Consider the following 23,472-nt stretch of genomic DNA (forward strand, 5'->3'; position numbering starts at 1 on the left):
GAAAGAAAGAAAGAAAGAAAGAAAGAAAGAAAGAAAGAAAGAAAAGGGAGGAAGGAAGGAAGGAAGGAAGGAAGGAAGGAAGGAAGGAAGGAAGGAAGGAAGGAAGAGAAAGAAAGAAAGAAAGAAAGAAAGAAAGAAAGAAAGAAAGAAAAGGTCTTGCTCAAAGTTGGACTGCTAAGCAGGCTGGATCCATAGCCCTGGGGTTTTCATTTTGGGCACTGCAGTTCCCACCCTCAGAATCACAAGGCCTCGTGGACAGAAGTCTGGGATCGGATTCTGCTTGGCGTGCCCTCCTGACCCCTGGGCAGTGTCCCTTTATGTCCACGTGTTTTGTGTCTGTGTGCCTGTGTCCATGAGCCGCACTGTGTCCAAAGCCACACTTCCCTGCTCCTAACTTCCAGAACTTGCCATGGCCTCAACAATAGAGTTGTAATGGTCTTCTTCATTCCTCAAACTTTCTCTATCCATTTAGGGTGTTCATACTACAAGTTCCTAATAGATGAAAGAGTTTGGCCAGTATGGGACTAGAGGTTGTAAGTGAAAGTTTAGCTGTGATAATTTGGGGGACCTGACACTATCGTCCACATGACAGAGTTAGTACTCAGCCTACATGATCAAATTGAAATAAATCAAATATAGTGTATATGGCAAGTAGAGTGTGTTTATTTTTTTTAATTAAAAAAAATTTTGCTTACATTTATTTATTTTTGAGAGACAGAGCGAGACAAAGTGGGGGGGGGGAGGGGCAGAGAGAGAGGGAGACACAGAATCCGAAGCAGGCTCTGGGCTCTGAGCCATCAGCACAGAGCCTGACTTGCGGCTTGAACCCACAAACCGTGAGACCATGACCTGAGCCAAAGTCGAATGTTTAACCGACTGAGCCCCCCAGGCGCCCCTAGTGTAAGGGTTTAGAGTGTATGTAGCTGTCTACACTGCAAAGTAATAATTTCAAGATGTGACATTCACTGAGCGCTAATGAAATGCTTCAGTGCTTCACACGAGTCCGTTCATTTCATCACAACTACCCGGCGAGGTGCGTGCTGTCCTTCCTCATTTTACAGAGGAAGGCTCTGAGGCTTAAGTCCCTTGTCTGAAGTCAGCCATCTAGCAAGTGGCGGGGTCCAGAACACAAACCGTGTAGCAGTCCCAGAGCCTGCACTCCCGAACACCCCGCAGTGGTTATCCGTGCTCTCACCTAACCCAGACCAAAGCCATTCGGTTTGTGGCCAACATAACAAACGGTGGCATTTATTGGCAGCCATGTCCCAGCAGACTCTCAGGACACTAGACAGCTGACCCTGCACCTCCCTGCCTGGTCGTCACGCTACAGAAGGGGCCGGTCAGCCATTCCTCTTCCACGGCATGGCCTGTGATTAAAGAAAGTGCCTTGTTCACCCAAACGGCCAGTCCATTGTGTGGGGTGAATGTAACTATAACCGCACTGGTGACATCCTGTGTCCATTTTCCCCTTTTCCACGACAGGGGACAAGGACACCATACTCTTCGGCGACCCCGCTGTTCCCACCATACAGAGATCAAGGTCTCCCCTGCTGAAGTTCATCGAGCAGCCTGCTGAGAACAAAACGAATTCCAAGGACGGTCAGTAAGCACACCTTGATTTCTCTGTCTCTACCTGATCACAGAGGAGGGGCTCAGTGGGCATCAGTTCTTCCCCTTCCTACCCCTTCTGTGGCCCCGTGGGGTCTTTCCTTGCATTTCCTGTTGTTGTTTCTGTGGGCCTGTCTTGTTTGGAGCTTCCGGCCAAAGAATGCAGGCCTCTGGACTCAGAACAGTGGCATCAAGGTTAAGAGAAAGGGCTCAGGATATGAACAGGTCGGGCTCATATTCCAACCCCATATTGTGTTGGCTCTGAGAAGTGGGACTTCTAACCTCTGCACGTGTCCTTACCCATAGACTGGTGAGATGATGGTGCCAACCTCAGGGAAATCTTGGCCCATTGTCTGGCACAGGTTAAGTGTCCTGGGAATCATTTAAATGGAGAATAAAAGCTTCTCCTCTACCAGACACACTTTCCGGAGGCAGAGTGTTTTGAAGGTACCGTTGAGGGTGCCACAGGGGCCCATCTCACAATGTGAGATACAGCTGTCTTCCCATGTGGCAGTCTTGTTTTCCCAGCTAAACTATCTATCCTTCCTATCTTTCCAAGTTTCGTCTGTCTTCTTTTTTATCCCTAGTGTGATCGCCGGCTTCCAGGATGGCCCCCAGTGATCCTCACTTCCTGGTATTCATGCCCTCGCATATTCCCCTCCACATCGTATCAGGGTTAATCTGGGTGACTAATAGAATACAAGGCACAAGTAACCTTATGTGACTTCCTAGACTGGGTCATAAAAGACATACGGGGTCTTCCTTTCTGTCTCTATCTTGAGTCATCCTCCCTGGAGGAAGCTGGCTGCCATGTGCTGAGGATACCCAAGCAGTCCTACATGCTGTTCATGAGGTCTGGAACTGAGGCCTTCCAGCCACCAGCTGTGAAGCAGAATCCGCAGCCCCAGTCAAGCGTTCAGATGACAACAACCCCAGTTAACATTTTGGTGACAGCTTCATGAGAGACTGCTAATGAGAGCCACCCCGATCAATTGCTCCCAGGCTCCTGAGTCTCCAGCTGCTACGTTTTGAGTTAACTTGTGGCACAGTAGCACGTAACTCACACACCCAGCTTGCAGGAGCCAAGGGTCTCTCCCCAATTCCGGTATTTTCTCTCCGTCTCCTCTCGCTCTGAGTCATGTCTGCAACCATCAGCGCTACGAAAATATTCTCGAAATATTTTTCCAGCCGGGTCCCATCTGCAGAGTTACAGTCCCTTATTTGCCAAAGTCCAGACTTTACCACCTAAGTATTCTGTGGGCTTCTCAAGTATGCCGTCACCAACTCTCCACGCTTCCTCCCTTTTTTTGCCACCCTCTCGGCTCTGCAGCTGCCTTTGGAGTCCTCGTCGACCCCTGTCAGCTTTCCTTCCTCATCGCATCTGGTCTGTGGCCACTCTTCTTCAGACCTTCTCCCACCTCCATTCCTCCCACCTCTGGCTTGGCTCAACCCTCTTTTCTTCCTCTGCAGGGCTTCCATCCGGTTTCCCTGTCCTCTGGACCCTCCCTACTTCACTCCCATCCTCCTCCCTTGTGCTGTAGGGTAAAGCTTCTGGAGCATTGCTCTCCTACACCTGTGCACCCTGCTCTGAAATCTTCGGTGGCTCCCCACTGTCTCCCACTTGAAATCGTAACCGGCAAACTGGCCTACCGTGTCTTTCTGACCTGACTTGAAAACTGTGCTTTTATCGAGCTGTACTAACCAGTTTGAAACAGTTGTTACCATTGTGTAACAAGCCACCCCAAAACCTAGGGCTGAAAGGAACTACTATGTATTATTAATCATGAGTCTTTGGGTCAGACCAGCAGTTCTGCTAATCTGAGCTGGGCTCGGCAAGGCTCACTGGGTACAGCTGTATTTTGAAGCTTGTCTCAATCACTTATAATAGTGCATGGAATGGGAAGAATTGGACAGGTCTGGGATTTCAACAAAGAGGATCCCCAAGCATACGCAGGGAGAATTCTTGGAGAGAATCCCCAACTCGGGTGGGTTTCATATTGGCCAGAAGGCAAGGCCGGGTCTTTCCAGCCAGCAGCACGTGGCTGTTTGCAGATCTGGCCCGTAACACACCATGGTCCGGTGCAGTCTGGAACGTGCCTTGGCTGATGGTCACCCCGTGCCAGCATCCAGTGTCCACACTGGATCCGAAACCCTCTATCTGCTCTGAGCTTGTTTAGCCCCCGGGTGGGTGGGCCCAGGCCTGCGAAATTGAAATGGAACATGAGACCGGCTTGATTTTCACCAGGGTAGCATAAGTAATGGCCTGATTCAAAATGATAGCTTCCAGAGTTCTATCATTACCTCTCATTGTTCCAAGCCCGTCCTTCACCAGTGCGGTAGGAACAAGGAAGCATTTACGTAGCGGCTGTCAGCGTCTGGGAAGGTCTCCTCCCCACCGCATCTCTGATTAATTCCAACTGAAAGAAGCCCACACTTGGGAGGACAAAGCTCGGCAGAGATCAGTTCGCAAAAGAAGACGAATGTCCCCTTCGGGCCAATGTGCAAGGGTGACACGGTTTCAGGAGCCTAACAGCCTTTCTACAAAGAGCTACTATTTCTTCATCTTTTTGAGAAAACATTTTTTTCTCTCCTTAGTATTTACGCCACGAAGCAATTCTACCGGTCGATTGCGTCATCATTATTGACACGTGTTTGTTATTAGTAAGGATTAATGAGACTAATTCTGCGTGCTAAAACAGCACAGAATAGTTACTGTTATTTTCTAATAATATCTTCCCATGCCGAGCCAGTTCAAAAATCCTTCTTTCATGGAAATGGCAGTGCAACATGTCTGTTCTCAAGGGGAAACCAAAACTCGGCACACTTTAGGAGTCCACATTCCATAAACCCAGACTTAAGGGCAGGTTTTGCACGTCCAGCAAGGAGCGGAGGTCCTAGTTACATAGATCAGCGTTTGTGGCATTTTCGGGAACTTTTCTTTGTCTCCTGACCATGACTTGCGCGTACTTTTTAGACATCTTTTGGATAACAAGGGAGGAGAGGATTGAAAAATCTTGCTGTTGACCTATAATCTAATCCTGGGCGGAGCCTGGCACCTCTGTTTTCATGGTCCTGAGGCTCTGAAAATCCAGACATTCTCAGGAAAAACAAACAAACAAACAAACAAAATCCCTGACCAGACCAAACGGGAGAACCACAGCCTCGCCCATCCCCCCTCTTGCCGCTGTGTTTTGACCTCTAAGGATGACAGCAATGTCGCTTCCCCCCCCAATCCCCAGCCAAAAAAAAAAAGGTTGAAAAGTTCTCCCTGGTAATCTCAGAGGTTTGCCATTTTAAAAAAGATTCATGCGTTTGGACATGAGCAGAGTGTCATCTAAAGAAATGGCACGAGGCAAAGTACCGGCGACCAAAAGGCCCCCGTGTAATTTAGACCACCCTCACTTAGATGTAAATTAAGGTAGAGAAGATTAACCTGACCCACAGTAAAAACACCGCGAATGGTTTAGGGGTTAGGTTGTTACAGGTAAGGTTAATTAATTTTTCAGGGGCACCAGAATATACTATTAAGTGTCTTGGAAGGAGTAATTTCATAAGAGTAATTTCCAGACGGAGTTTATTCATCTCACGTTGGTGAAAAATTTAACTGCAGAAAGGACCATAATTTACTCCTTTTGAATACAGCTCCTTGCACGATGCTGGAAACTTGCTCGTTTTGACTCGGTGTTTCCCATAACCCCCGTACAACAACCATAAAAATTTTCTTTTCGTTAGTATGGAAATTATGTTATTGCTTCCCTGAGCTACCTCAGATGCCACTAAACGTTTGCGTGAGTTAGAGATCTTTTTTTCTGAGAGTGCCATTTTAGGAACTTTTAGGGTAGCAACCTGAGTACAGCCTAAACAAATACCATAAATTCAGTGGTTGCTCTCATTTATTTATGTGTGACATTTACATATATGTACTAATATACTCATTTATTCATATATATGTCCACGGATTCAAACATTTAATCAGCTGTCTGGTGAGTACCCACTATAGAACACTGGCAAAGTTTGAGGCCCCTGGGTGGCTCAGTCGGTTAAGCACCCAACTTCGGCTTAGGTCATGATCTCACGGTTCATGGACTCGAGCCCCGCCATCAGGCTCTGTGGTGACAGCTCGGAACCTGGAGCTGCTTCAGATTCCGTGTCTCCCTCTCTCTCTGTCCCTCCCCTGCTCACCCTCTGTCTCTGTCTCTCTCTCAAAGGTAAATAAATGCTAATTAAAAAGAAAATTGACAAAGTTTAAAAATTAATCAGGTAGGATTTTATACTTCAGGTGATTTTTTTATGAGCTAATTATACATAAGTAACAAGTTAGGGGTAAAAAAGTAAAAAGTGCAAAGATCCCTCAGAGGCGCAGACACAGCTGGGGGAGATGAGGGGCACTGCGGTTGGTCATATTTTGCTTCTTGTCCCGGCCGCTGCTTCCGTGGGCGCATTCACAGTGTAAGAATTCAGTGAACTGTAGACATAATGATTTGCACACTTTTATGTAAGTTATACTTCCATCAAAAGAAAAAAAGGAAAGTGAGGGTCTGTTTATAAACATTCTTGAGTGCTTAGCATGTGCCAGGCACTGTGAACAGGTCAGGTGAGGCTCCTGCTTATATTCTAGAATAAGATAAACATGTAAAACGCTGAGCACTCAGCCCAGCACAGAAAATCACCTAAAGGTCATTAGCCAGTACGATTCACTTTAGAGAGGGAGAAACCAAAGGTGCCTGCATAGAATGCACAGAAGTGAAAGAAACGTGGGAACTGAGGCTATGGACTGAAGCAAGAACTCATCAGTTAGGATCCTGCCAAAGACCTAAGTGAAAGGAATGAAAATGTATCCTAAAAGCAGCAAGCCTCCAGTGAAAGGTTCTAAGCAGGAAAGCACATGGTCAGAACAGCTCAACTCTCAGGGCGCCTGGGTGGCTCAGTCGGTTGAGTGTTGGACTCTTGATTTCGGCTCAGGTCATGATCTCACAGTTCATGAGTTGGAGCCCTGAGTTGGCCTCCGAGCTGACAGCGTGGAGCCTGCTTGGGATTCTCTCCGCTCCACCCCCCCCAGCCCCTCCCCTACTCACTCTCAAAATAAATAAAGAAACTTAAAAAAAAAAAAAGGTCAACTCCCTCTAAGTGCCCTCATTTGCCCCCAGTTTCCCCAAATGCCAGCTGTCAGCCTGAAGATATTTGCATGTGTCTGATGCCAGCCCAATCGCAGTAAGACTCCTCTCGGGCCCCCTTACGGGTACCAGGAAGTGTTCCCCCCAGGCCCCTTGCCCCTGAAATCAGCCCTGTGAGACTCTTGCATGCGTTTCACCACTGTTTGGTCTGAGAGCTAAGAAAATCTTGACTTCTGGGGGCCTCCGAGTCTGGCGTGGAGCGCACACGATCGGGTGGGTCTCAGTCCTGCAGTCTGGAAGGGACGTCAGAGGCCCGGCCCCCCCCCCCATTTTGTGTCTGAGGAAAGGAGACCAGATGGGTCCCCCTGATCACAAAGCGATGAGTAGGAAAATGGGGCTGGGTACCAGTCCTCAGGACCCCGTTCTCTGCCATCCATCCCCCTCCAGTTGAACTCGACAATCTCTGTTATTTAGAGAAGTTTGGTGGAACAATTTAGTTAGGAGGCGTGGGGAGCTTAAAGCTTCTTTTACACATGGCATGTTATTGAAACTGAGGAAACATCAGCTGTCTGCATCGAAGAATGAGCTGCTGTTGGAGAAAGGGTGATGGGGGACCCTAAAGCCCTCCCAACTGTTCTCTTTCCTGCCCTGAAGGCAGCCAGCACCTCTTGTCATTACTAAAGGTCCCAGGTCTTTCCTGAGCTGCAGCATCTATGAAACCTGCCTCGATTTAGATATTTAACGGCACACGGAAATGATGGTTATGGACGTGGCCAAGGGCTCTCTTTCCCTCCGTGAATGACACAGAGCGGCTGCTTTCTTTTTTAATGTGGGTCCCATGGCCCCCGCCAGCAGCATGTTCTGAGAGCCCCTGGGACGTGGGCCTGGGGTTGAGAGGAGAGAGGGAGTGAGGGCTGACTTCCTGCCAGAGGTGTGATGCTGTCCCGGGTCTGTTTCAGGGGAGATCCAGACGCAGGAACGAGATGAAAGTCACGCCGCCACCGAGGCACTGACAGCACCCGAGGACGCGGGAAGGCCCGCCATCAGCTCCCCGGCAAACCAGAGCCACGGGAACCAACGCGACCCCTCTCATCCTTCATTACCGCAGGTACCCTCTGAGGAAGAAGAAATGAACAGGCTTGGAAGGGAAATCGCGCAACTGACCGAGGCACAGGCAGAGGCCGAACCAGAAGGGGCCAGAAGAGCAGGGCCCGGGGAGGCTCCGAGGAACGAGATGGGGACAGCCACGCCGGGCCTGGCCTCCAGGGGGGAGGCCCCCAAATCTTGCCAGGGCCCCACTGAGGCCAGCCAGGCAGCGGCCGAAGCCTCCGCCGCGGAGGACAGCAAGGAGACCCTGGAGGGTGCAGGCAGGAGGAGCCCCGTGAAAACATGAAGGGGAAAGGGATCCCCACGATGTCGCGTCGGAGGCACGGGGGACGGTAAAGAATCAAGCATCAGAGCAGCTTTCGGAGGCGACTCTCTCCTAAAACACTTCCAAGTCTGCAAGTGAGAAGGGACACAGGTCCTGTTGCAAACTGAACATGCTGATGATGCCAGCACAGTGCGATTTATTAAATGCCGGTCCTCAAGCTTCCCGGTGTCCTCTCTTTGTGCCGAAGACGCGCTGCGGTGAACACGGCCGGGCGCAGCATCGTGTCCCCCACACGGCTGGGTTTTGGCATCCGTCTTTCTGTCGGCGTTTGTTTTATTAGAGATAAGATGTTTTTCTATTAGCATTTAGTGTTGTCGATCAAGATTATGGGAAGAGCTTGAAAGGGATGGGGTTTTTAATCAGGCCCCTGTCTTTGTAATGGTTAGGCGGCTGGAGAGAAAGGTGCAATTGAGCGTAATGGGTCCAGAGGGCCCACGGCTCCGCCTCATCATGTCAGGGCCCCGTAAGGCCTCCCAGCACGGGTGTTCTTGGCACCCTGCCCGCAGCCCTGTCTGTCACGGCCCCGACTGGCAGGTGGAAAGGGGCTTAAGCAGGCTCAGAAGGCTGGGCTTCCGGTTTGAAATCCACAGCCCCTGTTGAGCCCTGTTTGCTGACTGCTAGAGCTGAGTTTTCCAGCCTGTAATTCTGAAGGATTAATCGACCTGGACTGATGGAGCGGGGCTGGGGCGCCCCGGGGGCCCCCCGGGCCCCGGGGATAAGAAGGCAAGGAAAGGGACTCCAGGGGTGTTTTGATTTTTTGTTTCTGAGATGAGATAAGAGCCAGAACCTGGAAATGCTGGTTCTCTCCACTCAACCTGCGCTGCCTATAGGGTTTTATGGCCGTGTAGGGTTAGGGCAAGATAAGCAGTTCCCTGTGCCACCTGAAACCTTGAACCCTTCACCTCGCTTCCTCTGTGCTGCCACGTACTGAGATTTGAAAGACAAGACACAGAGCCAGTGGCCCTAGGGTGGAGAGAGAGAGAGGAAAACAAGATAACTTCATGACAGCCCGTTTAAGGGGGACTGTGGGGCCAAGCACCAAGGGTGGGAACAGGGGAGATACCATCCCTCCTGGTCCTTTCCTTAGGGATCAAATGAGCTCTTGCAGGTGGCATCTGGAGCCACAGGAAAGTAGAGGCTCGTCGAATGATAGACCTTTCTTTCCGCTGAACTCCGTTCATTTCCCCAGAAAGGCCCGATACCAGATCCCAAAGCTCCAAACACCCCCTGAGAACCAGAATCACTCCTTGGGGAGGCTCTCCTGCAGGAAAAAGAGAGGCTCCCCAGCTGGGAAAAGTTGAAAATTCCTCCGAAGTATCAGCTGTCAATAGCACGCTTGTGATTCCAGGCGGGGGAGGGGGGAGGGGGGGGGGGGAGGGCCGGCCCACCCAGATACCTCCCTGCCACGTCTCATCTGCGGCCTTACTCTGCTGTGCCGTGTGCTGCCTTACGCCGCAGGAGAGCGGAGTGTAGGCAAGAAGGTCCAGCGTGGGCGCCTGGGCAGACCTTCCGCTGCTTTCTTCCCGCTCGCTTAGAGGTCACCCCAGTAGTGGGAGAGGTGGCACGGCCGAGTCGGTGCTCTGTTGCCCCTGGACACAGGAGCTGGGATCTGGACACACCACCTGCCCCTGCCCGTCAGGCCCCGATGCCCCTTTCATCCGTCTGCGCTTCAGCGCCTCCCCGCTCTCCAGACCCACCCCCTCAACTCCCTCTCCAGGGAGGTCGCTTCTGCAGCTGCAGACCTTGCACAGGCCAGCAGCCACAGAAATAATTTTCCTGCTGCACGAGGCCTTAACTATCTGCAAATGTTCAGCGCGACCGCATCGTCCGCCAGAGCCACCAAAGGAAAACACAGCCAGATTTAATACAATAATAATAAAAAGAAAGATCTCTCCCCTCGGAAGCTCTGGTTTTGACACACGGTCGGCCAGGTGCACATCTTTAGGGCCCATTGAATCACCTTCTGGAAAGCAGGGCTTACAATAAACTCCGTCCCATTCCGTCAGGGGTAGGGAAACGCTGAGTCCCAGAGAGAGGGGGGTTTGGGGTACGGAGGTCAGAGGGAGTGATAAGCCAAACTGTGTGTGCCGAGGGCCTGGGAGGGTTTTTGTGTCAATGGATGGAATCGGAGCCAATGAGTTGATCCTGTCACATGTGTAACCTTGACAATGCCCCATACGCACATGACACTCCCCCACCCCTGCTGTCCTAGCCCGACATGGTTCTCCTGTTCCACAGACATTAAAGAGCAGGTTTCAGCAATTATTTATGGTTGTCTTCTGTCTTTTTGAGAGTCGTCGTGAAAGCATACAGCATTCTCTCTCCTCCACCAGGTAACCCTGTGTCAGTCAGAGTCCTCTCAGCTACAACTCACACTTTAAGAAACTTAATAGAGAAATGAATTACATTACGTAACACGCAGTTCAGAAGTAGGGCATTCCTGGGCTGGTTTATTCAAGAAGTCATCGAGTATCTGGGTTCCCATCTTCCTGCTCTGCCGAACCTCAGTGTCAGCTACTCCCTCAAACTGCCAAGATGGCTGCCACAGCTCCAGCATCAGTCACCTGTTCTTACATTTGTGTCCAAAGGCAGAAGGAAGTTTCTCCGTGTGTGTGTGTGTGTGTGTGTGTGTGTGTGTGTGTGTGTGTGTTTAAGAGCAAGAGCAAGAAATCTAGTTCTTGGCACATTTCATCGGTCAGAATTATCGCATGCCTCTGTCTACACCAACGCCTGGCAAGGGAGATGGAATATTCCTGCGAAGGGTTTAGGTTCCGTAAGATCACCATGGCAACTAGGGAGGGCCCGACCCGGGACACGCACACTCTAAAAGGGTGAACACCAAAACAAAATCAGGTCTGAAGAAGTACAGGAAAGTTAGAAATGGATTTAAAATAGACCACCGACAGCATTGTCTCTGAAGTCCATGTCTGATTTTGTTTCATTGTCTTCCCTTTAAAAGCCAGAATGTTGCGTTACTCATGGGTTTGGAGGTGGGGGGAGGGGCAGTGGTTGGTTGTTTGTTAAGAAAAATGCCATCTTCTCTCTGCTCCTCCCTGGCTTCTTTATCATCTGTTCTGTTTTGCAGCTGGAACGTTCCCACCTTTGTTCCCATACTCTTCGAGTATGTCTGTCCTTCCATTATTTTTCCAGCTCGGTTGCCAGCAGAATGCAGAGCAGTCTGGATAAATGAAACAGAGCTGACAGGCCTCTTAATGAGAGCTTGTTTGCACATAACTGCATTTCTTGTGACGGCTCTGTACCTGAGAGCCTTTAGGTGTGGATTTTTACATACGAGCGTTTGTCCTTCTTGTAATTAAGGCCCCTGGAAACGGATTGGCTTTTTATTTATTTATTTATTTATTTTTAATTTTTTTTTTCAACGTTTATTTATTTTTGGGACAGAGAGAGACAGAGCATGAACGGGGGAGGGGCAGAGAGAGAGGGAGACACAGAATCGGAAACAGGCTCCAGGCTCTGAGCCATCAGCCCAGAGCCTGACGCGGGGCTCGAACTCCCGGACCGCGAGATCGTGACCTCGCTGAAGTCGGACGCTTAACCGACTGCGCCACCCAGGCGCCCCCGGATTGGCTTTTTAAAATCAGGCATTTCTCTTCCTTAACTCCTTTTTCCATGCCTCCTCTGTCCACTTTCCCCTCCCCCTCTGTCGTCTTCACCTCACGTGGCTATTCCAGAAGCCTCTCTAGCTAGGAGGCTCCTACTGGCATTCAGCTCAGTCCCTGCTGGGGCCTCCTCCCAGTTGGCAATCTTACGTGAAATTCACTTTCCCCTATGGGTCCTCTTGTGTCCTCAATCCCAAACACACACCATTGTGACGACGTGGAATTTTGTGACGACGTGGAATTCTAAACGACTGGCATCAGTCGTCCACATGTTGGGGTGAACTTGGGGATGTGTTATTCCCACTGGGGCATTTGTGCCCCTATTCACCATGTGACATAAAAGGTTCAATCTCTTCCTCAAGGAATTTCAAAGACCAGCTACTTGCCCATTGGTGTTTTCGTCCCTGTTTCTTTAAAATTCCAGCACGCCTTTGCCACGCTTTTCTCCTGGTTCCATCACTTTCCTGTAGCCCTTGGGATGGCTTGGTATCCGACTTCTCCTTGAAAAAGCCCTCTCTTTGCTCTGCCCTCTGCTTTCATTCTGGACGCCTCCATTTGGAACAATCTCTCTTAATAATACAGAGGGTACCATCACACAGCTCAGTTAGGATGTCAAAGAGCCAAAAGATTCCCCTTACTTAACTCACTACTTTAATATATTCCTTTTTTCCAGATGTCTTTCTGAACAGAGAAAAATTTGAAATTCCGAGATGCAGTAGAGAGCTCAGTAGTGAATCTAATTAGAAATGAGAAGCAGAAAAATAAGAAGGGCCTGTCTCTCGATATTATGATTGCTCACGAAAACAAAACAAAACAAGTTGATACAGCATGAAGGCAATTTAAGATGATAGATACAGATGTGCTGCCTTACATTTCATATCACCTCTTGAATGGGATTTTTTTTTTTTTATAGGGAAAGTTTGTACAATACCGACAGGTTAGACTTTCTGGAATCTATGTAAACCCAGGAATATATTTTGGATCTTAGCCAAGGCCAGTGATAGCCTATTAAATTTAAAACAATTGGTGAAAGAAAGAAAGAGAAAGAAAGAAAAAGGAAGGAGAAAAGAAAGAGAAGGAAGGAAAGAAAGAAGGAAGGAATGAGAAAGAAGGAAGAAAAGAGAAAGAATGAATGAAGGAAAGAAAGAAAAAAGAAAGAAAAAGAGAGAGCCAGCTGCTATTTTGTAGTTTAACTTAAAGACAGAAGTAACTTCTATTCATTTGCAGACTTTGTGTTATTGGATTCTATGACCATCATGTAACATAACTATATATTTTTTTTTGTTACCTGAAATAAACATGCAGTAATTTTCCTGATACAGATGATTATCTTTATTATTTGCACCATTCTCCCTCTCCACCCTCGCCACAGGCCAGGCATATAGACTGAGCGTTCCTTCTGAACATATTGTAACAACTTATCAGTTGCAATCTGCCACCTAAAATTATTAGATCGTATGGTAGTCATGAAAATTATGGAGAATGTAAAGATTTTATGCATTCCGTCAAAAATGCCAGATCTAAAATCAGTTAGTTTATTTCCTGCAGTCTTTCAAGTTGACCAAAGCACTCACTGATTTGCTCTATTTTCTTACGTTTTTAGTATTTCTGCATATATATATATATATATATATATATATATATGCACTGAAAAGCCCCACTCGGAAAAAAATTCACTGCAATTCTGAGAAAAAGCTTATCCTAAACATCTAAAGATAGCATTTCTAATTATTGTCTACATTGTGTTTAAACTGTGCAAACTCGAGCATTATTCTCACTTTACCAGCTGTGTCTAGGTAGAGTCATTACATCAAACGCTTCTAATTTTACAAAAAGAAATCAAAACAAGTGTGTGTTTAAGTCTCAGTGACAAATGCAAACCCTGTGAGTCAAACAGGCAAACTGATTAGCAAGCTGGCTGGGAAGTCAAAACAGCAAATATAAGGAGATTCACAAAACAGATCAGTAAGATGAGAGGGGTAAAAATAGCTTCCAGGGGCCAAGTGGGGTCCAGTGGGTGGGTCTGGCCGCACGCATCAAGTTCTGTGCCCAAAACCAGATGCCTGCCTGTACCACTCACAATCTTCCTCCGTCCCAGAACTCTACCTGCCCTCCCCCAGGAGCGGGGATCAAAGTTCAGCAAGCCAGCCTCTTCACCGGATGCAGAAACTTTCTTTCAAACCTCAGTGGAAGCAACGTTTCCTCTACTTGAATCTTTCTAGTTGCAGGCACTCACTAGGACACAAGGTCGTTCAATCTGTTGGTACGTAGCTATTTTTCTGACATTAGCCATCATTATTAAGTAGACATTTATTAGATACTTAGGTCCTCCCTTTATACAGCTCTCACAAATGACACTCGATTTAATTCTCACAACAATACAATATAATGATCTTATCTTACAGATGAGAAAACCCAGGCCCAGAGAGGTGAAGTGACTTAACTCAGGTCACACAGCTTCTAAAAGTGTGGCGGAGCGGGGGTTCCAAACAGGCCACTTCACCCTTCTATTATTTCCTTTCATTGTTTCTCGCCTCTGGAGCCCATGGAAGAGCTTATCAATCCAATTCCCACCAATGGACCGAAAGAACATGGAATGGGTCTGCTAGGTTACCTCTTTGGTCTTGGAGGGTTGAGGGTCATGAAGAGAGAAACGAAAACCAGAAGATACTATGATCTGAATGTTTGTGCCCCCCCCCCCTGCCAATTCATACATTGAAATCCTAACCCCCAAAGATGATGGTAACAGAAGGTGACACCTTTTTCCAAAGGTGTCCCAAAGTCATGAGGGGGGGAGCCTTATAAAAGGGGCTCAGAGAGATCCCTAACTCCTTCCTCCATGTGAGGACACAGTGAAAGGCACTGGGTGTGAACCCCAAAGAGGGCTTTCACCTGACCATGCTGGTGCCATGACCTTGGACTTCCAGTCTCCAGAACTGTGAGAAATGAAGTTGTGTTGTTTATAGGCCACCCAGTCTGGACTGTTCTATGACAGCCCAAATGGACTACGACATAAGGTAAGTGATGAGAAGCACCAGCCTCCTTCTAAAAAAGAAATCCAAACCTCCCTTGATGATCCTGAATTTAGCCTATAATCGGGGCAGCGAGTGGAAGATGGGGTGATGGGCATCCATCCGTGGGGTGTTCATTCCTCTCCACTGTGTGTCCTATGTGCTTCCTGCCTCGTTTTCACCACTTTAAACTGTGGGGATAGGCAAACACATCTGTTGGGATCAGGATATTTAAAGAAGCAGTTTGCTAGTCCCCTTTCAACGCTAATCTGCACGGTTCAAGCGAACGCTTCAAACCAGTGAGAACAGTTGGTGGAGCAAAGTCACCAGGCAAAAACCTTTCTCTCCAATTGTCACTTGGGTTCAAGGAAAGATTTGTAAATAACAAGTTAGTCCTAGTAAGCGGTAAAAATAGCCACCGGGGATGGGTTTCTGGCGAAGGTTCCGTTTGACTCACTGCCTCGAGTCTGGGAGGAATGGAAGTCGCAGCTAGAAAGTGGGTCTGCCCAAGGAGCGTAAAAAGTTGTTGGGTGCTTTTATTCCACAAATGAAGGTGGCTACGCATTCTAATCTAGTCTGTGTAGAGATTATAATTTTCAAAAAAGACAGGCTGAACATCCAAGGCTTAGTCAATATCAGCCTGCCCATGGGCTTCATTGTTCCAACCGCCTCTGTGTCAAGAAGTCAAGAGAAGCCTTGTCCTTATCCTGACTGTGGAGAAGGCCAGCAACTTCAGATCCCAAAGCCAACCGCCCTGTAAACTGCTGTCACACTGCTTCACTGGCCCTCTCACCATCTGGGACCTCAGGCTGCCCTCAGAGGCACGTGTGAGGAGACACAGGGCCCAGTGAAGTGGCACTGGCCTTGTGTCACGCTGGCGGCCCCAGCATCGGAACCACCAGGAAGCTTGTTGCAAATAGCTGTCCATCTTTCCCTTTGGATTCCAGCCCAGGATGCCCAGGGTTTTTTGGGTTTTTTTTTTTTTTTTTTGGTTTTTTGCTTTTTGGGTTTTTTTGGTTTTTTCTTTTCTCACTTTCCTGAGTGATCCTGGTGCCCTCCATCTTGGGAGCCACACGGAAGGACAAGATAACCAGAGACCCCACGTCGTGGTCAGCAGATGTAGAGAGAGAAGAGGATAAGGAGAAATCCTGCCTGTTTTGGGGAAATATCTTTGCGGTTTCCAAATAGTAACTGAGCCTAGGAGCAGAGCCTCAAACAAACAAACAAAAGTAACCAAGGCCCCAGTGCAAGACTGAATTGCTGAGTTTTAATATGCAACACGAAGACTGCCAATCGGCCTCTCTGTGGGTGGCAGCGGGCGAGCAACAGCCGAGGACACCGGGCAGGGGCGCCTAACTGCAGGCTGCATGTGCTGGCATGGTGTGTGAGAGGTCGGGGGTCGGCGGTTGGGGTGGGGGGCTAGGTGACCTCAGGAAGGGTCTCAGAGCACCTAGAAGGACTCTAAGGGGTGGGAGGAGTTGAGCCCTTAGGGCATAGCAGGATTGGTTCAGGGCTCCTGGAATGAGGGTAGAAAGGAACCTGGGGTGGGGGTGGGGGGTCCGGGAGGGTAGGTGGGTTATTTCAATACATCCAGGGCTCCTCAGAGCTCGAGATGGGGGTCTCAGAGGGCACGGCCTGCCCTCTGGATGCGGAGGGGTGTCACCGCATACGTGGTTGGAGGCCTCAGGGTGCAGGGGATTTTCGGGAGACCTCAGCCGCGCAGAACTGGGACCCCGGGCGAGAAGGTGTCTCTGGGAGCTGGGGGGAGAAAGTCAAGGCCGGCAGGGGGCAGGTGCCTGGCGCGCGGAGGAGCGGCGGGGCCCGCAGGGGGTCTCCGCGGGCCCCGCCCCGGGCGGGGGGGGGGCGCGCTCAGACGGCCTTGCACTCGCTGTCCCGCCGCCGCTTCCGGCGCTCGGCGTGCTCCTGCGCCTGGCGCGCCCAGGGCAGCGGCCCGCACACGCCCACCACGCAGCAGGCGAGCCGGGGGCCCGCGTTGCCGTTCTCCACGCTGGCCGCGTTGCCGCCCCGGCCCAGGTCGTCCTCGCCCGCGTGGACCACCACGGCGCGGCCCACGATCGAGTGCGGGCCGAAGAGCGAGGCGGCCAGGCCGCCGCGGTACTTCCAGAGGCGGCCGTCGCGCACGGCGAAGTTGCCGAAGTCGCCCGGGTGCTGCGGGTGCGGCACGGCCCGCGGGTTGTAGTGCGCGCCGGTGGAGTCGCAGCCCTGGCTCAGGTCCCCGAACTGGTGCACGTGGATGGCGCGGCTGGTGTTGTTGGGCTCGGCCGGGAAGCCCTCCAGGTCGAAGAAGGCCTCGAGCCGGGCGCCGGGCACCTGCTGCCGGAAGAGCACGAGGCCGCTCACCCGGGGCTGCGCCGCGTCCAGCGTGGCCGACGGCTGCACCCGGCAGGCGGCGTGGAGCGCGGCGTCCGGGCGGTCGCCCGCCGCCTGCCGCTGCGTCATCTCCTGCCAGATCGCCGTCACTTTCTCGTGCATGTCGCGGATCTGCGCCGCGGTGCTGGAGCCGGGCTCCTCCGGGTCCGGGTCGGACCAGGCGCGCGAGGCGCGGGCCGCCAGCAGCAGGTAGGCACACAGCAGCGCCGGCGCCAGCATGGCCGGAGTCGGGCACCTGCGGGCGCCCCCAGGGGTGGAGCAGAGCGAGCCTTAGTCCCTGGCAACGTGAGGACCCCCGACCCCAGGGGCTTCCTCGCCCAGCGCGCATTCCTGCCTTTGGCCCCGTGCCTTTCTGGGCCTGCTTTGCTCCGGGACCTGGGTCAGGTGCTGTGCTTGTAAAGATGGCTTTGACACAGTCTCAAGCAACTCATGGGGATCTTTTTGAGCCGCCAGGGTGATCATGGCCCTCTCAAGTCCTGTCTGCATCACTTGGAGGAAGTCATGGGGCAATGGGGAGAGAGTCTCAGGGCACACAAGGATGGCCCTTCCAGACCTTCCCCTCCCCCATCACCCCCTGCCACCCTCGCTAGGCATCCTCCTGTACAGACCAGTTAAGACTTCCTACCCCTCATTCTCGGCCCTTAGAATAGCCGTGCCCTCTCCGAAGTGTCCTGCCCCCTCTTCTCTGCCGGGCACAGCAGACTTGAAGACAGAAACTCGGTTTTCCTCCTCATCAGCCCCAGCACCTGGGCCCACACCTGGCTGTAAGGAGACATTTAATATGTGATTGTTGAATGAGGACTTCACCGAGGGATAGGCGTGTCATCAAGTCATTCTAACACCATCCTGTGATTGGAGATGGATGAGCTCTGGGCTGGGGAAGGACAGAGAAAGTAGGACCCATCCCGCCAGGGGAACGCCAGGAACGCTTCCCCAGAGGAGATGACATTTGAGCTTGGTCTCCCAAGACAAGCCGTTTTTGAGCTGAACCAGACTGGAGACTGCTTTCAGGCAGGAGGCACACCCTGACGTGTTCACAGCCTGTGAAAGGACACGGCATGTCTAAGGGACGGGGGGGGGGGGGGGGGGTGTGAGTTGGGGTGGGAGAAGTAGAGACAGCGGGAGGGGAGAGGAGTTGCCCAATTGCAGCAACCCCGATGGGAACCAGTGAAGGCCTTCACCCAGGTGGAGGCAGCAGTGCTGGAGGGGTATGGACTTGAGAGACATCTCGGATAGCACGGACAGTGGGGGGGGGGGCACGAGCCGGGGGGGGGGGGCACGAGCCGGCGCGATGACTGAGTAGCCAGCAGGGGAGACTGGGCTGGGCTGGGCCCATGGACAGAGGCCCTGAGAGGACAGCAGGGAGGGTGAGTTCAGCCGAGCCCCCGGGGGTGAGAGTCTGGTCGGTGATGCACGTGGGGTGTTTGGTAGACATTTGGAAACACAGGTCTGGCACTTGGAAAAGGCAGCGTCACTGGGAGGGGTTTTCCGTGACGACTGCACGTCACATTCCGGTTCATAAAAGTCACGTGCCCAGGCCTTGCCCGAGAGCTTCTGATTCAGTGGGCATGGATTATTATTTTTGTAAAGCTCGGTCAGAGATTCTGGGACCCAGCCAGAGCTTGAGAGTCAAACACAGGTTCAAATCCCAGTTCTAACGTTTGCTCACGGCGATATTGCGGGGGAGTTACTGGCTCTGTCTTAGCTACCTGTAAAATAGGGTAATGTCACCAAGGATCACGGCGAGGATTAAATGAGGTATTATATGGCAGGCCAGTTTCATATTTTTAAGTGCGTCTTCAGGGGTCAGGTCAGCGGCACTTTCAAGGGTCTTCTCCAGCCCCACAGCAGGTACCATTTTAAAAATAAACTCTGGGGTTGAGGATTTTTTTCTTTCCGTAACCGTTACAGAAAGGCAATCTAGTATGGTGAGTACAAGAAGGTGGTTCTGGAACTCACTGTCTGAAGCCTGCCTCTGCCACTTACTCTCTGAGGGTTTAGTTATTTTTATTGCAGAGTTAGGCAGAGTAACTGCCGGACTGAAAACTGGTGGGGCTCCAGCTCTTTCCTGAGCCTCAGTGTGTTTTTTGTTTTTTGTTTTTTGTTTTTTGTTTTTATCTGCAAATGGGGATAATAATACATACCTCAGGGGCTGGCTGAGACTTCAGGGAGACAGTTCGAATCGTTAACATTTATCAAACACACACAGAAGCGCTGTTAAAAAGCACTTTGTATATGTTAATTCGTATAAGTCTTCCATGAACCCTATGGGGTAGGTGTCACTGTTATCCCCATTCCAAAGGGCAGGAAACTGAGGCCCAGAGAAGCAAGTGTCTCGCCCGAAGTTACACAATGAATAGCTGAGGGCAAGATTTAAAAGTGTGTGGTCCAAGCCAAGGTTTAGCCGCTACACCGAATGGCTCTCAAGTCGAAGGCACTTAGCATAGAGCCTGGTTGGTAGAAAGTTCCTAGTATATGGCGACTCATAGCGGCCAGAGGGAAGCTGCTGATAGAAGTTTCGGGACAGGGGCACCTGGGTGGCTCACTAGGTTCGGCATCCAGCTCTCAGTTTCAACTCAGGTCATGATCTCACAGTTTGTGGCACCGAGTTCCTTGTCGGGATCTGTACTGACAGCTTGGAGCCTGCTTGGGATTCTCTCTCTTCCTCTCTCTCTCCCTCCCCTGCTCATCATGCTCGCTCTCTCTCTCTCTCTCCCCCTCCCTCTCTCAAAAATAAATAAACATTAAAAAAAAAAAAAGGAGAAGAAGTTTCAGGACAATCAGGTGAGAGATGCTATTGAAGCCGTGACAGGAGGACGTGATGCCCGGGAAGGGCTCCCAGGAGGAGTGGCGGGAAGGTAGGAGAAGCCCAGAAAGTGAGGTCCAGGGAACCACCACCTCAGACATGGCCTGGTATGGGGTTACCGCCCTGGAGCCCCAGGGAGCAGGAGCGGAAGTGGGGGACCGTCCCAGGCCTCAGCCTCAAGCTGTCCACCATCATTGCCTGCCCCAGCCCCGCTGGCCATCCTGCCCCCCAGGAGGGCTCTGCCAGTTGGAAAACTCTTCCTTAAAAACAGAACAAAAACAGATGGCGCGGGGTGTGTCGATGAAGCTTTTTTTCAGAATTGGCTGGGTAATAATGAACATTTTAAGGAGATCCTTTTCTCTTGAGAGAAAAAACATCTTCCTCCACCTCAGGTGAGCCGGGACTCCTTGGTTCTCAACCTGGACTTCTACGTCCTGAGGCCGGTCCCCGGGAGGCTCCCCTTTCTCACACACACACCGTGTCCCCCTGAGATCGAGCTGTGAAGGACCAAGTGCTTTTGGGGGGCCCTGCTATGTGCCTGGTCTGGAAGGGGAGACAGGTCGTTGGGAGAAAGAGGTCAAAGGAAGCCACCAGGCCTGTGCCTCCTTCCTGGGTCTGGATCTGGGAAGACGGTGGCCCTTCTGACACCTTCCCCGTGTTCCGGTCCCTCGGCCCACTCCCAGAAGGAGCCCTGGACGTGAGCCTGAACCGGCCAGGAGCCCCCGCCTCTGTGCCTCCGCCAACCAAGCAGGTGGTTCTGCAGGAGGAGGTCCTGGGAGAGGCGGCCTTCCTCACTCGGGATCACTCCTGACACTAAAGTCCACTGGGACTGGCCTCCGCGGTGCAAAGGACAACAGTTCCTTTCTCCCCGGAGGCCTCCCTCACCCCTTCCCCACCTCCCCGCTCGTCCCCTCCCCAGCAGCCAGGTTCTGTCGTTAGATGATCAGTCGCTTTCCCAAGAAGCGCCCCCCCCCCATGCCCCGCCCCAGTTTCAGACTCTTAAAAAACGAGCTCTGGGAAGAAGGAAACGAACGCCAACTTGGCACCCACCTTTCCCGCTCTTCCAAGAGAGCTTTCCTCCTGAGAAGCGGGGAGCTGCACCCAGCGTTCGCAGGAATGCAGGCTGGCTCCTGAGGCCGGGCTGTTTGTGGGCAGCGAGGGGAAGCCGGCCCAGGGGAGTGGTCACGGCGGGGAAGGAAAGAAGGCCATTGGGCTGACTTTGCGAAGGAATGTAGGCCAGGTCCCTAGTCGTCCGATTGCCTCACCTCCTCCTCTGACTCCACCCGCCTCCGTCCTCCCCAGCCCCCCGGGCTCCCTGGCCAGTTGTTCCTTCCTGTGACTCCACTGAGTGGCGCCCAGACGGAGCCAGTGACCTTCAGCCGGCAGCAGGGGGATGAGAAGGAGACAGAAAGCAGCCTGTTTGGAGAGATGTACAATGGTCTCTTTCTTGAGCGGCCTTTAGCGCTTCCCTGACTTCCTCAGCTGTTGACTTCTTTTTGCTCGATGCTACCAAGAAGGGAATGGGCCCCTTGCAGATACACGTGGTGTTTTCGTCCCAGAGCCTTTGAGAGGTGAGAGGCAGGAGGGGGGGGGGGGGGCCGTGCACTCCGGCTGCCCAGGCCCCGCTGTGTCACATCCTGACTTTGCTCCCGGACCAGCTCCCCCGGGACCTCCCTTTCATCATCTGTAAAATGGGGATATGATGTCAACCCGGCGGCTGGCACACAATCAAACTCCTCAGCAGTCATCACCACTGTTGTCGCTTTATTATTCAATTTCTCGAGAAGTCTTTGGAGAGTATGCGGCCCAGGGCCCCGCGAGCCTTTTCCACATCCCCCCCTCCCCCAGTGGCCTTCCTTCCTTTGCTGCCATCATGTTTTCTCAATCACAGCAGCACTTTCCTGAAATAGCAGCTTTTCTCTCCCAGAAAAGCCCACATGGGAGAAGGCAGTCCTGTCTGCCTGCTTGTCCGCCCTCCAGCCTTCTTTCCTTCAACAAATGTTCTGTGGGTGCACGCTCCATGCTGGGTGCCCAAACCTGCAGGAGCCCCTGCCCTCTGGGGGTTCGTCGCCTGGGAGGGAACAGTGGTGTGGACAGATGCAGCCAGTACAGAGTGCGGAGTGAGGCTGCAAAGGGACGGACAGGGCCCCTAGAGACCCAGATACTAGTCCTGGCGGCCGGAAAGCTTGTGCAAAATCTTCGATTCTGGGCCCCACCCGAGGCTGAGTGAATCAGTTGCCAGCTTCCTAGAACTGTTTGTTTGTTTGCTTGTTTTTTCAAGGTGATCATTCTGGCGGGCAGCCAGCTCTGGGATCTTCTGTTTGCCCCCACCCTTCCTTTGGCGACGGCACCTCAGTTTTCTGCATTTGCATTCCATGCAGGTGCAATTGACTTCACCCCTCACTCCAGAGGTGGGCTTGTGACTCATCAAAACATTGCACTGGTTCCAGGATGATTCACGCAGGAGCCAGTGAAATGTGATGCCACCTCTGCCGGGACTTTTAGAAAGACTGGAGTTCTAGCCACCCCCTGGCCCCCTCTGGGGGAGAACCCAGCTGAAGACTGGGCCAATGTGGAGGGAAGCAGAATAAAAGTTGAGTGAAATCGTGACTCAGGGGCAGAGTTTGCACCCCTGGGTCTAGCCGTACCTGAAGCTCTGTTTTTTTTATGTCAGTCAATACGTTCTCATTTTGCTCAAGTTGTCTGGGTTTTGTTTTCCGAACTGGCAACTGAACACTTTGCGGAACACTTTCTCATACGGTATTTTATGTAACGTTTGTATTCATGGCGTGGGATGGGCGTTAGCTTGCCCACTTGGTAGATAAGGAAAATGAGGTTCGGAAAGAACCCGGAAGGGGCCCGAGGTTGCAGAGCCTAGAAAGTGGCAAAGTCGAGAGCTCAACTCAAGACTCTGATCCCTAAAGCCTGCCTCCTTAATCGTTACACTTTACTACCTCGCAGGCTGAGAGATGAAAGAAAGAGACAACAGGTGAGCCGGCCCCCCACGGCTGTCTCCTCGCATCAGTGACTGCCTTGCAGCCAGACACTGAACTGCTGACCTCTCTTTCTTTTCACGTCGGTTAATGTCTAATACAACAACCGAAAAAATCAAGGGAGTGTTGTAAAAGCAGCAGTATTAGAAAATGCAGTCCGAGGTACTCCTGTCTGTGTAGAAGAGATCTCTGCTAGAGAACTTTGAACTTCCTTTGTGCAGGGACACCGATTATAGTTTCCTTTTCATTGTGTTCAGAAAACGCATAGAACAAAATTCCACCAGGAAATAAAGCGGTTCCCACGAGGAGAAAACTTTTCGAAGCAGTGATTAGGGCCTCCAGGTGGCGTCCCTAAAAGGCCAAATTCTGTGTGATGATAGTTTAACCCAACCCGAGTACTTTAGACACGCCTGAGAAGACTCCCAACTGTGTCTGGCTGCCTCAGGTTGGCCCAGACACCCCAGAGGGAGGGAAACGGAGTCAGGGAACGACAGGGT

General features: G+C 51.4%; 2 protein-coding genes and 2 long non-coding RNA genes across 9 annotated transcripts in view; 3 read left to right on the forward strand and 1 right to left on the reverse strand.

Moving 5' to 3' along the window:
- The window catches only part of CCDC149 (coiled-coil domain containing 149), a 96,962-nt gene extending 88,647 nt beyond the window's left edge, over positions 1-8,315 (forward strand). For all 5 annotated transcript variants that reach the window (XM_040486820.1, XM_040486805.1, XM_040486831.1 and 2 more), the window contains 2 exons: positions 1,483-1,599; positions 7,682-8,315. In XM_040486820.1, coding sequence (XP_040342754.1) covers positions 1,483-1,599; positions 7,682-8,115 — 551 coding nt within the window. In that variant the 3' untranslated portion in view covers positions 8,116-8,315. The remainder of the gene's footprint in view (positions 1-1,482; positions 1,600-7,681) is intronic.
- Positions 8,316-10,555: 2,240 nt separating this feature from the next.
- On the forward strand, positions 10,556-13,093 carry LOC121037423 (uncharacterized). Its single transcript, XR_005793777.1, has 2 exons — positions 10,556-11,007; positions 12,448-13,093. It is a non-coding gene; the product is annotated as an uncharacterized LOC121037423 (long non-coding RNA).
- A 2,932-nt stretch (positions 13,094-16,025) lies between these two features.
- On the reverse strand, positions 16,026-21,158 carry SOD3 (superoxide dismutase 3). The gene is made up of 2 exons (XM_040486846.1): positions 21,033-21,158; positions 16,026-17,411 (listed from the first exon to the last, which is right to left on the reverse strand). The coding sequence occupies exon 2, from the start codon at positions 17,393-17,395 to the stop codon at positions 16,655-16,657; it is 741 nt and encodes a 246-aa protein (XP_040342780.1). The 5' UTR covers positions 17,396-17,411; positions 21,033-21,158; the 3' UTR covers positions 16,026-16,654.
- Positions 21,159-21,273: 115 nt separating this feature from the next.
- Positions 21,274-22,629, forward strand: LOC121037412 (uncharacterized). 2 transcript variants are annotated; one of them, XR_005793773.1, is made up of 2 exons: positions 21,274-21,553; positions 22,264-22,629. It is a non-coding gene; the product is annotated as an uncharacterized LOC121037412 (long non-coding RNA). The 2 variants fall into 2 exon arrangements; XR_005793769.1 differs by having other exon boundaries at positions 22,364-22,629.
- The last annotated feature ends 843 nt before the right edge of the window (positions 22,630-23,472 follow it).

Source organism: Herpailurus yagouaroundi, unplaced genomic scaffold (assembly GCF_014898765.1).
Source record: "Herpailurus yagouaroundi ecotype Mexico unplaced genomic scaffold, PumYag 28, whole genome shotgun sequence".
Classification (NCBI taxonomy): Eukaryota; Metazoa; Chordata; class Mammalia; order Carnivora; family Felidae; genus Herpailurus; species Herpailurus yagouaroundi.